Raw genomic sequence first — 17,279 nt, forward strand, 5'->3', positions numbered from 1 at the left:
TTTCAAGATTGCTTTGGTTAGTCAGGATCTTTTGTGGTTTCATACACATTTCAGACCTGTTTATTCTAGTTCTGTGAAAAATGCTGTTGGTATTTTGGTATGGATTACATTAAAGGTGTAGATTGCTTTGGGTAGTTTATAGACATTTTAACAGTATCTGTCCTTCTAATCCATGAGCATGGGATGTCTTTCCATTTCTTTGTGTCATCTTCAATCTCTTTCATCAGTGTTTTATAGTTTTCAGAGTAAAGGTCTTTTACCTCTTTGGTTAGGTTTATTCCTAGGTGTGTTATTGTTTTTGGTGCAATTGTAAATGGGATTGTTTTTTAATTTCTCTTTCTACTGCTTCATTATTGGTGTATAGAATCACAACAGATTTTTCTGTACATTGATTTTGTATCCTGAAAATGTATGGAATTCGTTTATCAGTTCTAGCAGTTTCTTGGTGTAGGTTTTCAGGTTTTCTAGATATAGTATCATGTCATCTGCAAATAATGAAAGTTTGACTTCTTCCTTAACCAATCTGGATGCCTTTTATTTCTTTTTGTTGTCTGATTGCTGTGGCTAGGACTTCCAGTAGTATGTTGAATAAAAGTGGTGAGAGGGGAAATCCTTGCCTTGTTCCTGACCTTAGGGGAAAAGCTCTCAGTTCTTCCCCACTGAGGATGATGTTAGCTGTGGGTTTTTCATATATGGCCTTTATTATGTTGAGGTATGTTCCCTCTAAAATTCTGTTGAGGGTTTTTATAATGAATAGATATTGTATTTCTCAAATGCTTTTTCTGTGTCTATTGAAATGATAATATGGTTTTTATCCTTTCTCTTATTGATGTAATGTATCATGTTGATTGATTTGCAAATACTGAACCACCCTTGCAACCCAGGAATAAATCCCACTAGATCATGGTGAATGGTTTTTTTAAATGTATTGTTGGATTCGGTTTGCTAGTATTTTATTGAGGATTTTTGCATCTATGTTCATCAGGGATATTGGCCGGTAGTTCTCTTTTGTAGTGGTGTCTTTATCTGGTTTTGGTATCAGGATAATGCTGGCCTCATAGAATGAATTTGGAAGTTTTCCTTCCTTTTCTATTTTTTGGAATAGTTTGAGAAGAATAAGTATTAACTCTTCCTGAAATGTTTGGTAGAATTCGCCTGTGAAGCCATCTGGTCCTGGACTTTTGTTTGTTGGGAGGTTTTGGATTACTAATTCCATTTCTTTTTTTTCTTGTTTTTTTTATTATGTTATGTTAATCACCATACATTACATCCTTAGTTTTTGATGTAGTATTCCATGATTCATTGTTTGCATATAACACCCAGTGCTCCATGCAGAACGTGCCCTCTTTAATACCCATCACCAGGCTAACCCCTCCTCCACCCCCTCCCCTCTAGAACCCTCAGTTTGTTTTTCAGAGTCCATAGTCTCTCATGGTTTGTCTCCCCCTCCAATTTCCCCCCCTTCATTCTTCCCCTCCTGCTATCTTCTTCTTCTTTTTTTCATTGCTGATAACTGGTCTGTTCAAATCTTCTTTTTCTTCCTATTTCAGTTTGGGTAGTTTGTATGTTTCTAGGAACTTAGCCATTTCTCCTAGGTTGTTCAATTTGTTGGCATAGAGTTTTTTCATAATATTCTTTTATAATTGTTTGTAAATTTGCGGTGTTGACTGTTATTTCTCCTCTCTCCTTTATGATTTTGAGTCCTTTCTCTTTTATTTCTTGATAAATCTGGCTAGAGGTTTATCAATCATAGATTTTTTTTCAAAGAACCATCTCCTGGTTTCATCAATCTGTTCTTTTGGTTTTTGTTTTAGTTTATCATTTATTTCTGCTCTAATCTTTATTATTTCCTTCCTTCTACTGGTTTTAGGTTTCATTTGTTGTTCTTTTTTATAGCTCTCTTAAGTGTAAGGTTAGGTTGTTTGAGCTTTTTGTTGCTTTTTTTTTTTTAATAAAGATTTTATTTATTTATTTGACAGAGAGAGACACACAGTGAGAGAGGAAACACAAGCAGGGGGAGTGGGAGAGGGAGAAGCAGGCTCTCTGCTGAGCAGGGAGCCTGATGCGGGGCTTGATCCCAGGACCCTGGGATCACGACCCAAGCTGAAGGCTGATGCTTAACGACTGAGCTACTCAGGCGCTCCTATACTTGGCAAATTTAATTACAGTATGTCTTGGTTTGGGTCTGCTTTTGTTGATTTTGATGGAATTCTCTGTGCCTCCTGGATCTGGATGTCTGTTTCCTTCCCCAAATTAGGGAAGTTTTCAGCTATCATTTCTTCAAATAAATTTTCTGCCTCTTTTCTCTCTCTTCTTTTTCTGGGATTACTATAATATGAACGTTATTATATTTGATGAGTCACTGAGTTTCCGAAGTCTATTCTTGTTTTATGTAATTCTTTTTTTTCCTCTCTTTTGTTCAGTTTGATTACTTTCCATTACTTTGTCTTCTAGGTCGCTAATTTCTTCCTCTTCTCTTCCATCCTGCTATGTGTTCCATCAAGTGTGTTTCTGATTTCATTTTTTAAGCCCTTTATCTCTTCTATGTTGTTTCTTATCTCTATGTTAAGGGTCTCACTCATGTCTTCCACTCTTTTCTCAAGTCCAGTGAGCCTCTTTGTGATCATTGCTTTAAATTCTCTATTAGGCATGTTACTTATATCTGTTTTGCTTATATCTCTGGCCATGCCTTGTCCTGTTCTTTCATTTGGGATCTCATTGTGTCTGTTTCTGAGTGTTAAGAAAGTAAGCTAAGTCTTCTGCTCTTCAGAGTAGTGACTTTACAAAGAGGAGGTCCTGGAGTACCCTGCAGTGTAATGTCCCCTATTCACCAGAAACTGGCACTTCAGGAGAGTATCTTATGTGTGTTGCTTACTTATTGATATCATTTTGATAACTAATAATGCTGAGCATATTTTAATATGTTAATTGGATATTATGGTATTCCATTTTGTTAAGCGCTTTATCAAATTTTGATTTCCAACAAAAGCAGGACTTGAGATGAGATCAAACAGTTCATTTGGAAAGTGATCCAAGGAAGGCCTCAAAGAGCAGACATACAAATCCAAACAATCATAGAACTTGTTTCATATTGGTAACCAGCCACAGTATCAATCTGGAGTACTCTGCTTCTTTCTTTCATGTTTCTTTGTCCTCTTTGTACTAGGGACAGTTTCAGACTTCACCCAGAAAACTTCAACCAATGGACATCAGGGAGAACACAGTTTGCGATGTGTTAGGCACACATCTAGCTCTGAGCATTAGGCACAGCTCAGAGAACAGCAGACTTGATATTCGTTGTTTTCACCAGCTAGGTTCTGAAGCCATTTGTCATGAAAGCAATACATAACTAATACAAAGTGGAAAAGGGAGGATGGATGAAAGCTAAAGGGAAATAAAAAATTAAGGAAGAGTTTATTGTTCTTTAATAAAATAGTAGAGACTTTAGCATTCAAAAAGGATAAGGGAAAAATATCTATCTGTACTTAGGTGTGTGTGTTGTACATAAACTTTATTTATAAGGCAGCAAAAGTCTTAAAAATCAGAAAAAAAGGAAAATCAGAAAAGACAGTAGATATAAGTATGAAATTAGCAAACCTCACTAAATACCTAAGTAGAAAAATTATTTTTTAATATTGAAGGACCTTTTCTACATCCATACACACACATATACATACACACACACACACGTTAAGTGAGGCCATAAAAACAAGTGTCAACAAAATTAATGATCAAAAATCACACAAAGTATGCTCTACATAATGGAATGAAATTAGAAACCAGTAACAGGAAAAGGAATTGGCAAAATTTACATGTATGTGGAAATTAAACAACATACAACCAAATAATAGGTCAAAGAAGAAATCACTAGAGAAACGGGAAAACAGTTTGAGATGAAAGAAAATTAAATGTAACATACCAATTTATGGAATGAAGCTAAAGCAGGGAGTAAAGATGGAATATAATAGCTGAAAATGTCTATGTTAAAAAGAAGAGGAAGATCTCAAATCAATAACCTAAACTTCCACCTTAATACCAGAAAAGAGCAAACTAAACCCAATGGAAATTAAAGAAAAGAATAAAATAGAAAAACAATAGGGAAATTCAATAAAACCATAAAGTGGTTTTTAAAAGATCAACAAAATTGATAAACCTATAGCTATGCTGACCAAGAAAAAAAAGAACATGCAAAGTTAGTAAAATAAGGAAAGAGGGGATATTACTACTACCTATACATAAATAAGATTACAAATGAATACTATGAACAATTGAATGCCAATAAGCTAGATAAGCTAAATAAAATGAACAATTTCCTAGAGAGACACAAGCTATTGAAATTGATTCAAGAAGAAATACAAATCTGAACTTATAGAAGAAACCGAGTAAACAAACAAAAACAAAACTTCCAACAAAGAAAAGCCCAAACCCAGATGGTTTTACTGCTAGATTCTAATAAATGTTTAAAGAATTAACATTAATACTTCATGAACACTTACCAAAAAAAAAAAGAGGAAATAATTCGCAACTAATTCTATGAGGTCATAGACATCTCAAGAAAACACCACATCAGTATCCCTTAAGAATATAGACACAAAGGGCGCCTGGGTGGCTCAGTTGGTTAAGCGACTGCCTTCGGCTCAGGTCATGATCCTGGAGTCCCGGGATTGAGTCCCACATCGGGCTCCCTGCTCAGCAGGGGGTCTGCTTCTCCCTCTGCCCTCTTCCCTCTCGTGCTCTCTGTCTCTCATTCTCTCTCTCTCAAATAAATAAATAAAATCTTTAAAAAAAAAAAAAAAGAATATAGACACAAAAATCCTCAACAATAAATCAGCAAACCAAATCTAGCAACATATAAAAAGGTTTATGAACCATGACCAAATGGGATTGATTACAGGATTGCAACTGTTTCAACATATGAAAATTAATTAAATTAATACATCATGTTAATAAAGGAAAAAACCACAAGGTTATCTCAATAGATGCAGAAAAAACATCTGACAAAATCTAATACCTTTCATGATAAAAATACTCAACATACTAGGAAGAGACTTTTCTCAACCTGATAAAGAACATCTGTGACGTATCTAATATCATATTAAATCTTAAAATATTGAAAAGCTTCCCCCTAGGATCAGAAACATGACATCTGCTCTCATTATTTCTATACAACAGTGTACCAGAAGTTCTAATGAATGCAATTATGCAAGAAAAATAAAGGGTCTCCAGATTGCAAAGGAGAAAGTAAAACTATCTCGATGTGCAGATGACATAATCTTATATACAGAAGATATTAAAAATCCACAACAAAACTATTTGAGCTAATAATCAAGTCTGGCAAAGTTGCAAGATACAAAAATTAATTGTATTTCTAACATTAGCAATGAATGATATGAAAATGAAATTAAGAAAACAATTACATTTATAACAGCATCAAAACCAAGAAAATACTAAGGAATTGAACAAATTAAGTGTAATACTGGAATCAGTAAACTACAAAATGTTTTTGAAAGGAATTAAAGACCTAAATATTTTGAAAGACATCCTATTCTCATGGATCAGATTTATTTTTGTTAAGAAGCTAATACTCCCCAAATTTATCTATAGATTATACCTAACCCTATCTAAATCATAGCTAGCATTTTTGCAGAAATAAACAAGCTGATACTTAAACTCATTAAGAAAATGCACGGGAAACAGAATAGCCAAAACAATATTGAAAAAGAACAATTTCAAAATTTATCACAAAGCTATAGTAATCAAGACAGTATGGTACTGGCATAAATGATGACATATAATAAGACAATAGAGGGGCACCTGGGTGGCTCAGTCAGTTAAGCACCAGCCTTCAACTTAGGTCATGATCCCACGGTCCTGGAATCAAATCCCGCATGGGGAAACCTGCTTCTTCCTCTCCCTCTGCCTTTCCGCCCCCCCCCCCCAACTTGTACACTCTGGCTTGCTCTGTCAAATAAATAAATAAAATCTTAAAAAAAAAAAAGACAATGGAACAAAGACTTCAGAAATAAACCCTTATATTAATGGTCAACTGACCTTCTACAAGGATGTCAAGGTAATCAAATATGGGAAAGAATGGTCTTTTCAACAAATGGTAATGCAACAACTGGATATCCACATGCAAAAGGATCTAGCTGAACCCCTATCTTCTAAAATACACAAAAATTAACTTAAAAGAGACCATAGATCTAAACATAAAAGTCAAACGTACAGAACTGTTAGTATAGATTATAGGATTATATCTTCATGATCTTGGGTTGAGCAATGGTTTCTTAGTTATGACACCAAAGCACTAGCCACAAAGGAAAAAAATATATTGGATTTCATCAAAATTAAAACTTTTGTGCATGAAGAACATTACATAGATAGTAAAAAGACAACACACAAAATGGGAGAAAATGTATGCAAAATCATATACCTGGTAAGGGTCTAGTATGCACAATATATAAAGAGCTCTTTAAACTCAAGAACAAAAAGACAAACAACCAACTAAACAATGTAGGACAGGAGTAGGTATTTTTCCACGTTTTCCCAAAGATATACAACAGCCAACAAGCATATGAAAAGAATGCTCACCATCATTTAGTCATAAGGAAAATGCAAATCAAAACCACAATGAGAACACTTTACACTCACTAAGACGGTTAAAATCAATCAATCAATCAATCAATCATAAGTGTTGGTGAGGAAGGATGTGGAAAAGTTGGAACCCTCATAAATCCTTAGTGGTAATGTAAAATGGTGCAGCTCTGGAAAACAGTCTGGCAGTTCCTCAAACAGTTAAACACAGAATTACCATATGACCCAGCAATTCCACTCTAGATATAAGAAATAAATCACATGTCTACCCAAACCTCTATGTAAGTGTTCATAGCAACACTTTTCATAATAGCCAAAAGATGTAAACAAGCCAAATATCATAAACTGGTAAGTCGATAAATAAGAAGTGGTATAGGCATATGATGGAATATTATTCAGGCATAAAATGGAACAAAATACTGGGGCGCCTGGGTGGCTCAGTCAGTTAAGCACTGACTCTTGACCTCAGCTCAGGTCTCAATCTCAGTCGTGAGTTCAAGCCCCACATTGGGCTCCATGCTGGGTGCAGAGCCTACTTAAACAAAAAAAAAAAAGGAACAAAGCACTGATTCTTTCTAAATTTCTGACCCAGAGAATCAGTGGGCTGATTAAAATGATTATTGTTTCATGTCACTTAATTCGGAATGGTGTATAATACAGCAAAGATAACTGGAAAAGCACATGTGATTTTTATAGTAAAAACATGCCAACTCTTGTTCCCTGATGGTTCCTCTTTTCATAGTGCTCTAAAGTCACATATACAACTCCCCGCAAAAGAAAGCAGATATGAAAATACATGGGTATATAAACACATATATTTTTTAAAACATAAGAAAATTACATCATTTTCAAAATTCCAAAAAATATCACCTAACATTCTGGTATGTTATAGAATTCAAAATACTCCCAAAGATATCATGGAGGTAGGTATATACAACAGCTTAGGCTTCCAAAAGCTGTGTAGTTTTCAAAGTTTGGATGCAATTTCAGACAATTTTTCCTGAATGGTCTTGCCTTTAATAGGGTTTATCATAAAGCAACACTTTTCTGATTTCCCAGGTTGTTCTCACTGAGAATAGATTTGGCCTTATTGGTAACTTTGAAGCCTCCTATATTTGACTTAAAGGTGTTATGACATTTTACCTTTTAAGTAACAGACAAATTCTGGCTCTGTCTATGCATACTGTGTGATCTCAAGGAAAAATGACAACTTTCTTTGCCTTATCTATGTCCTACTTGATTCAATCAGGGTGATTCTAAGGATTAAATGAGAAAAGACATGAAAAGTCCTGGGCACACAGTGTTAGGCACAAAAGAAACAGAACACCTCTGAAACCTAACCTTAAGACTCAAGACTATGGCTTAGTAGCTGCAGAAGAGAATCACATACTAATAGTAATTATATGGATTTCTAAATCATATTTTGCAATTTTTAGTAGACCATTTTAAAAATTAAGCATATTATGAAACACATCAATTTATGCTAGATAAAGTAATATTTCAGTAACAGAGGTTAATTTTTAATATGTACCTTGATTAAATATTTTTCCCATCTGTCTGCTGTAACAGATTTGCCAATCTTCCTCATCAACTTCAAATGGAGCTCCACCAATTCTTTCGGTACTTAAAAAAAGAAAAAAATACTGTTAGCCAGCAGAATAAAATGTTTATAAACATTTAAGATGATAAAAAAAGAACTTTCCCAGGGCACCTGGGTGGCTCAGTCAGTTAAACGTCCTTTGGCTCAGGTCATGATCCCAGGAATTCTGGGGATTGAGTACCTGCTTCTCCCTCTCCCCGCTGCTCCCCTTGTTTGTGCTCTCTCTCTCTCTGCCAAATAAATAAATAAAATCTTTAAAAAAAAAAAAAAGAACTTTCCCCAACCCTTTTTCAAAATAGATGATGTTGATTTTAGCTATCTCTTAAACCCTGAATCAGAAAAGACTAAACTAGGGCAAGAAATAACTGAAAACCACTCTCTTAAAGATGAGAAGGAATATTCATTCACATTTTCTTTCAAAGTATTATCAAGTAAGAATGAACCTGAGGGGCGCCTGGGTGGTTCAGTTGGTTAAGTGTCTGCCTTAGACTCAGGTCATGATCCTGGGGTCCTGGGATTGAGCCCCACATTGGGCTCTCTGCTCAGTGGGAAGCCTGCTTCTCCCTCTCTCTCTGACCCTCCACCCTGTTCGCGCTCTCACTCACTCTCTCTCAAACGAATAAATAAAAAATCTTAAAAAAAAAAGAAAAGAATGAACTTGAATGTAATCTGTGGATTTTTAGAGTGATAATGATGTGTCAATGTAGGTTCATCAATTGTAACAAATGTACTTCTCTGGTGCCAGGGTGTGGATAGTGGGGAGGTTCTACGTGTTGGGGAAGAGGGTACATGTGAACTCTTTGTACTTTGTGCTCTTTATTTCTGTGAATCTAAAACTGCTCTAAAAAATAAAGCCCATAAAAAAAAAAAAATACCATCAAGTAAAAGCCTTTAACCATGCAAGTAAAATTTCTACTAGTATTTATTTCTCATAACACATATTTGGAATAATTTACTGATCCTGCAAACCAAGACATAGATCCAATCCACAGAATTAGGAAAGAATCAGGGAATATAAATTCCAAGTTGATAGATATCTCAGAAATAGAGTCTAATGGTTTTCAAACTATTTCACAAAACTACTCTTTCAATCTATACCTTCTCTAAGTGCTAAAGTCCTTTATAGCATCCCTATGGATCTACACTTGACAACCTTTAGGGACAGAAAACTGACTTATCTTCTGAAGTTCTAGTTATTAGAAAGTTAGCCTTAGATGTGGTCAAAATCTGCCTTCCTACACCTTCCTTCTCTGGTTCTTACTCTTATTCTCTAGCTTCAAAGACAATACTTTCAATTCCTCTTCTGCTGGAACCTTCAAATATTTGAAGATTGTTTTATCTTCCCTCAGGTTTTCTCTTCTAACTGTAAACAACCAGAGTTCCATATATCCCTTGGGCATGATCTGATTACGTTGTTTAATTATATGAGTTAGACTTGAGGGAAATAAAGGACACACACATATGCCTATCAAATTTAGCATTTCCCAAATACCAAATACCACTAGTAACCTAAGAGAAATTGGAAGTATAATCTCTAAAAAGGCTCTATAATCAAGTACAATAGAAAAATACTGAATCCAAAAAAAAGTTGTTTTGTTGTTGTTGTTGTTTTACTGCAGGACTTCTTGATGTCTTTATTGATTGATCTTATGTGTACTGTGAATATCCAAGAAAAGGATATAATCTGCACATTCCCTAATATATTTTATCATGGAATTTTTGTGTGTGTGAAACATACACTACCTTATCTTAGGATACAAGTGCTCTAAAGAACAGGTTGGGAAATGATGGACTAATTTTCAGTCATTCTTTCAGACTCTTCATTCTCCACTAAAGCCAATTTTAACTTGAAATGACCTTGAAGTATAAAAACATTCACCCATTCAACAAATTTCTGTGGGACCACTACTTTAAACAAGAAAAAGTCTCTACCCTTAATGAGCCTACCTAAGTGAGTCTTAGGGGGTCAGACAGTGGGTGGGTTGGAGGTGGGGGTCGGGGAGAAGCATAGGAGGAGTGGTTATAGACAAGTAGACAGACTATTATACTAAGTCTAAACCTAAATTTGGGATTGAGGGTGGAGCAGAAAAAGGGGGTAAAGGACATTACTTAAAGAAGTAACAGCAAATACAAAAGATGAAAAATAAAATGATCATGGAAGTGGAGGCATGGGCACAAAAAAAGGGCATGATAATAAAGATGATGTCCAGGCAAAGAAGTTTACATTTTATTTAAAAGTTTAGGCAAGAGAGTGCTCTCTGCATTTTAGAAAGCAACTGAATTGTAGGAAAACAGACTGCTTTTATTTGCTTGCTTGTTTTAGGAGGTGGGATGCAAGGCAGAGATTAAATGTAAATTCTGCAAAATATCAACCCAGAAAGATGGGAGTAACCTGAACTTAGGTAGAGGTGGTATAGACAGAAATGGGCAGATCTGAGAAAAGTTTAGGAAACAAATAATACAATTTAGTGATTGGTTGTGCAAAGCTATAGAGAAAGTCAAGAAAACCTTAGGCACTGGCTAGGCAACTGAGTAGATGCCAATGACAACACAGGAAAAAAAAGACCAGGGCTCAGGTGTCCCCTCTACCACTTAATACAAGGTGACTAGGATTCTTCTGGTCAAGTTCTTTAAACACTGAATGTCAAACTCCTCATCTGTAAAGGGCTACATTAGCTATCTTACAGTTTTAAAAGTACAAAAACCAACATTACATAAAGCTAAAACATCTTTATTTTTACTTCTGTTGTGATACTTGGGGAACCCTGGCGTGTTTCAATTTCTCCTTTTCTGCCTTCCCCAAACACAACAGTCTTGATGATTCTGCCTTCATACATCTCAACTCTGCTCCCTCTTTCCCCCAATTTCTCCAGGATATCACTGTACTGTCTCACTTCAGAGAAATAGCTGTGATAATCCCTTATAACCAAACCAACCTTCCAAAAATACTGTTTTCTTAACACTTCTCATTCACTGACACCTTTTCTGGCTCCTAAATTCCTATATTAAACTCATCCAGATTCCTTACCGTAGCCTCAGAGTCTTATAATTTCAGTCTCAACCTAACTCTCCAATCCTTCTCTCTCACTTTTACACTGAAATCCTTGATTCAAATCATTCTGGCCTGTTCACATACCCAGACCACTACCTATCTGGGCTTTATTTAAGCCCTCCAGCTTACTGTTTTCTCCCCCCTTGAATCATATGTCTCTTTCAGTGTCTCATCAATAAAAGGCCCAAAGTCTCTGTGATAGCCTTCTAATGATTCTGGCAACATGTTTGTCCTTGGAACGCCCAAAGTATTCATACTGCCTGTATCACTCCCTTAGCAGTTCGCTAAAGCTTTACATCAGTGTTTTATACATGTCTTCCATATCATACAGATATATAAAATCACAAAAAACATTTTGATAAAATTGGTACTATTTCTAAAAATCTAACAGGACAGAAATAAATATATGCCCAAAAAATGGTTTTCAGCCCACTTGACAAATACAGTCCTTGTTGATTTAGGCATGTAGAAATAAATTATATATTACTTGATTTGCTTATTAGAGCACTGGCTCTTCCACAGCACTAAAAGAAATATAAAATGAGCCACATAATTTCAAATTTTCTAGTAGTTCATTCATAAAAATAAAGAGGCCAAAATTAACTTTAATAATGTATTTTATTTAACACTATATATCCCAACGTTATTTCAATATACAGTGAGGATTTAAAATACCAGGTATTTTACATTTTCTTCACTTGATATTTTAATTTATTTTTTAAATTGTGGCATAAATGACATATAACATTAGTTTCAACTGTGCAACACAGTGATTCAATATTTGTATACATTGTAAAATGATCACAATAAGTCTAGTTATCATCTACCGCCTTACATGCCTGTAAAAAATTTCTGTGATAAGAATTTTTAAGATTTACTCTCTTAGCAACTTTCTAACAGGCAATACAGTATTACTAAATGTAATCACCATGATGTACACTATATTCTCATGACTTATTAATTTTATAGCTAGAAATCTGTACCTTTTGACCCCCTTCACTCAATTTACATCTTATTTTTTGTACTAAGTATTCAAAACATACTGTGTATTTTATACTTACAGCACACCTCACTTCACACTAGCCACATTCAAGTGCTCAAGAGCCACTTATGGTTAGTGGCTACTGCAGTGGATCATACAGAGCTGGTGTATTTAAAACTAAAATTTATAACCCACAATTTGCTAATAATTTACTTATATTTTTGAGATAATTGACATAACATTATATTACTTTCAGGTATGCAACGTAATTCAATATGTGTATATACTGCATCACCAAATAAGTCTAAGTTAACATCCGATTTGCTTATATTTTTTGTTACAAATAGAACTGACACACTGGGTGTCATACGCAACTGATGGATTGTTGAACACTACATCTAAAACTAATGATGTACTATAGGTTGGCTAATTCAATTTAAATTAAAAAAAAAAAATAGAACCGACAAGCTGATGACCTTTATGGACATTAGTAGCTCTTAAAATTTTGTCAATTGATAAGAAACGGGCAAAAACTTCAACAGAAAAATTAACCAACATCATGGTTAAATTGAAAATATTAAAATTCCCATACTCTGTATTCTCTAAACATGCTGTCTATTCAATAGACCATTCTATGATGATGGAAATAGTCTATATCTGCACTTTCCAATATAGTAGCCATCTACATGTGATTTTACAGCACACTTGATACGTGGCTAATAAAACTGAAGCACTACACTTCTAATTTTTTTTTTTAAAGATTTTACTTATTTGACAGAGAGTGAGCGAGCACAAGCAGGGGCAATGGCAGGCAAAGGGAGAGGGAGAAACAGGCAGAGGGAGAGGGAGAAGCAGGCTCCCCGCGGAGCAGGATCCCGGGATCATGACCTGAGCTGAAGGCAGACGCCAAACCAACTGAGCTACCCAGACGCCCCTACACTTTAAATTTTTTAAATTAAATTTAAATATCCACACATGGCAAGTGGCTAAGACTTTGGACAGTGCAGCTATAAATCATCAATCATATTTTTAAAACACAGGATCATTTTCTAAACCACGGAGTGACAATCTGTAAATTCACTTATTTATCACCTGGAACATTTTCTAAATATCTCACTGCCCAAATATTAGGTAATTATTAACTTCCTTCTATTGATATATCTGTTAGCCAACTTTGTGTCATTCTGATAAATACAGGTTTTGTCACAACTGAACTAAGATCTCTACCTTTCACATGATAGTTTGATATATAACCTTTAACTGACCCATTTCTTTCACAAGGCCTCAGGAGGTGAAAGATTCTGAAGCAGAAGAGGTCAGGGCCCTGTGAATTCATGAAGGCCCTGCCAAGATGATGTAGGCATGAAGCAGCAGAAAGTGGTAGAATCCCAGACTGCGTCTCTGATCCAATCACCCAAAGATGTTCTATATTTGGACATTTTTCTAAAGCATCTTCTCAGCACCAAGTCTTAAGAATGACGCTGCTTTTACAGTTCTAGTCTTAGTACTTATAATTCTGCTTTCTCAGTGGTCGAAATTTACAGTAGCTCATAATAACTACATGTTAGAATTCTTCTCATTTCTCAATAAAGTCTTTTACTTAAACATGCCTATGCTTGTAAGCAAAGATACACTTTATCACAAAAACAGTTGATTTCATATTAGGTCATTGATCAAAGAACACTAGTTTCAGATACAATGATTAAAAGATAACCTTATAATAAACTTATACTTGCTGCCCATTTTTTCCAAACTCTGTTGAGGGAGCACAGCTTTAGCAATTATGAGACTATTCCCACAGACCACTTGATCCTTGAAATAACTGTTATGTCTTTATATACTTTACCTTCAAATAATTCATTTAATCAATCACTCTAAAATTTTCTGAAAAGCAAACGGCTTGAGACAATGAACTGTAACTCAGGCCACTCTGAAAAACAACAGTTCAGAGATGCCAAGTAAGTATAATATAAATCGCTAAACTCAGCTTATTACCATAATGGGAAAAAATAAATCCAAGAAGAGCTGTTATGCAGGCAGACAAACCAAGGGGTATCTGCTACTCTACTTAAGGTTTCTGAGTTTCATTTAGAACCATACTGCTGTTCCCTTATAGGTGGAGAAACCAAACATGGTTCAGATTATTTCAGAACCAAAACTGTGAAAATGTCTGTGCTACAAAGAAAGTAATCAGTGTACTGCAAATATCAGCATGGTTGGATAACCATGCAATTCAGCACTCCTTCCTGAAGGAGAAGGTAGATGTTGCTTTATGGAGAGGAAAGGCCTTTCTCTGGGTAAGATGATGTAAGCCACACTCACATTAGTCAGTTTTTAAAGGGTTTCTTTTTCCTTATACTTAAGGAACAGCATCCTGGCAGAGGGAATCTGAGATACTTGAGGCAATGGCTTCCAGGACCATTTGCCTTCAATTCTAATCAGATGTTATTTCCCTTCTCTCTACTCAATTTAATAACCATAAAGGACTTAAGGGGTATGGAGAGGAGAAGGGAGAGAAAGACCCAAAACAAATTTAAAAAGAAAGAAATAGGGGCACCTGGGTGGCTCAGTTGGTTAAGCATCTGCCTTCAGCTCAGGTCATGATCTCAGGGTCCTGGGATGGAGCCCCCTGTGATGCTCCCTGCTCCAGCGGAGAGTATACTTCTCCCTCTCCCTCTGCTCCTCCCCCCAACTCATGCTCTCTTTCACTCTCTCAAATAAATAAAAATATAAAAAAAAAAAAAAAAAAGAAAAACAGTGATGTGATAGCATTTAAGAGGAGGACTTTTCCTCCAACAAATCCAAACACAGTGAAAAGCTGAAAGACTAGTACACCCTTCACCTAGATGCAGCAGTTGCTAACATTCTAGGGAAACACTTTACATAGGGTAAAACCATCAGGGAAAGGCTCTCTAATAAAGATGAGATCTTAAAGAAGCAGCCAACCAAGCCAAGGAAAAAAAGAATATGCTAGCCTGTAGAGAGGTCCTGAGGCAGCCAAAAGCTACCAGTGTGGCTGGAGAAGTGAACAAGGGTCAAATCTTATAAAGCCTTGGGAGCCACCTAAAGAGTTTGTATTTTATTCTTAGTGTAATGAGAACTCGAGGAAGGAATTTAGGAAAGTTTAATGATCCAAGTTTTTAAAAAGATCATTCTGTGTCTAGGATCTGCTTCAAAATAATCTAGGCAGTGGTGGTGGGGGGGGGTTGGGGGGTAGTGTCTGGGTAGGTGGAGTTACAGATGAAACAAAATCATAAAATTGTACTGAAGGGGGTGATGGGTATATGTTAGTTCATTATACAACCTTCTACTTTTATATGTTTCACATTTTTCATAATTTAAAAAGGTAAAGGATATGTGGAGGTCACTTTGGTTGCTCTGTGAGGAATGAATGAGAGGGAAGCAAAGAGGACTAATTAGGAGGCTACAGCCACACTTCAGGCAAGAGGTAATGATGGCCTGGACTAAGGCTGCAGCAGTAGAGATGCAGAGAAGAGCCTTCAAGGCAAGTTGCAAAATGTAAAAGCTTCTTAACAAGCACCTTCACCAATCTTGATCTCAGGAAGTGACTACAATATATTTGTCTTCCATATGATCCCAACTAATTTGTTCATGTATAAAAGCAGAAACCACAACTTTTTGTTAAATTATACTAAGTTAGGAAAGAAACATATACACACAGACATTTAATAAAGTCAAATAAATCTATTTATAACATTTCTTATTTCTGATACTCTTCATCATTTCAAATGTTCACATTTCACTTAAGTCTGAACTTAATATTTCAATACTTAAAAGCTATATTATTTGTATATTATGAAAAGCACTAGACAAAGTGAGGTGAAAGAGGTACAAACATCAATTTTCTCGCCCATAAATGGAGTTGATCTGAAGTCCTCCAGCTCTAATATTAAATCCCTATGGCTAGGTACTGAGGCAAGTATTTATTTGCCTAATAATAACACAATAATTATAGGATCTAAGAATTTCTGGACTGAAAGCATGATCTAATTCACACTCTCTGACAGACTAGAAAATTTAGTAACTAAGATGTGATGTGAATTGTCCACCACCAAGCAGAAGCCAACCAAGAGCCCAAACCTTCCAAGCCCAGGGCTCTTTCTAATGTTTCTTTAAGTATCAAATAGAGGAGCAGTTCAGAAGACCTAACATCAATCAAGCCACCCTTTTTGCACAGGTCCATTTCTGGGTTTTGATCTTGGGTGGCTCCTGCCTATGTAATTAGCTATTTCTAAAATGTAATTCAGCTAGTAGATGCTGTGGCAACAGAGAGACTATTTCTACTCCTCCCAATCCATTCTTTTTTTGTAACAACTTTACTGGATATAATTCATATATACACATGAATATATATATACACACACATATGTAAATAAAATATAATCCATCCATTTAAAGTTTATAAATCAATGGGTTTTCTTATATTACATGATTAACTTTTTAAATTGTGGTACAATACAAACAACACAAAATTTGCCATTTTAACCATTTTTAAGTATACATTTCAGTGGCATTAATTAGATTCACAACATTGTGCAACCATCACCATTACTTTCCAATCCATTCTTATAGTTAAAAAAAATTTTTTTTTAAAGATTTTATTTATTTGACAGAGAGACACAGCAAGAGAGGGAACACAAGCAGGGGGAGTGGGAGAGGGAGAAGCAGGCTTCCCGCCAAGCAGGGAGCCCGATGTGGGGCTCGATCCCAGGACCCTGGGATCATGACCTGAGCTGAAGGCAGACGCTTAACGGCTGAGCCACCCAGGCGCCCCTTAGTTAAAATTTTAAAATAGTCACTCCACTTCTAAATTGCTTTCTGGAAAACTTGTAACTATAAAAATCCACAACAGCATATACTCTTAGTGAGGGCAATACTGACATCATATAGTCTTAATTATCTTTAGGTCTCACGTTGTAATTATCTACCATCTGTCTCCTCTCCTTCCTCACTCCCATCCTTAGATTTAAGCTCCATGAAGACAGAGGCCAGATCAAACTGCCTTCTTCATGACTGTATTCTCAGTTCCA

At 35.6% G+C, this 17,279-nt stretch overlaps 1 protein-coding gene across 1 annotated transcript in view; it reads right to left on the minus strand.

The window, feature by feature from the left end:
- RSF1 (remodeling and spacing factor 1) overlaps window positions 1–17,279 on the minus strand; it is a 165,817-nt gene that overhangs the window by 111,228 nt on the left and 37,310 nt on the right. The window contains exon 2 of the mRNA XM_032427334.1: window positions 8,126–8,217. Coding sequence (XP_032283225.1) covers window positions 8,126–8,217 — 92 coding nt within the window. The remainder of the gene's footprint in view (window positions 1–8,125; window positions 8,218–17,279) is intronic.

This window comes from Phoca vitulina, unplaced genomic scaffold (assembly GCF_004348235.1).
Source record: "Phoca vitulina isolate PV1807 unplaced genomic scaffold, GSC_HSeal_1.0 scaffold36, whole genome shotgun sequence".
NCBI lineage: Eukaryota > Metazoa > Chordata > Mammalia > Carnivora > Phocidae > Phoca > Phoca vitulina.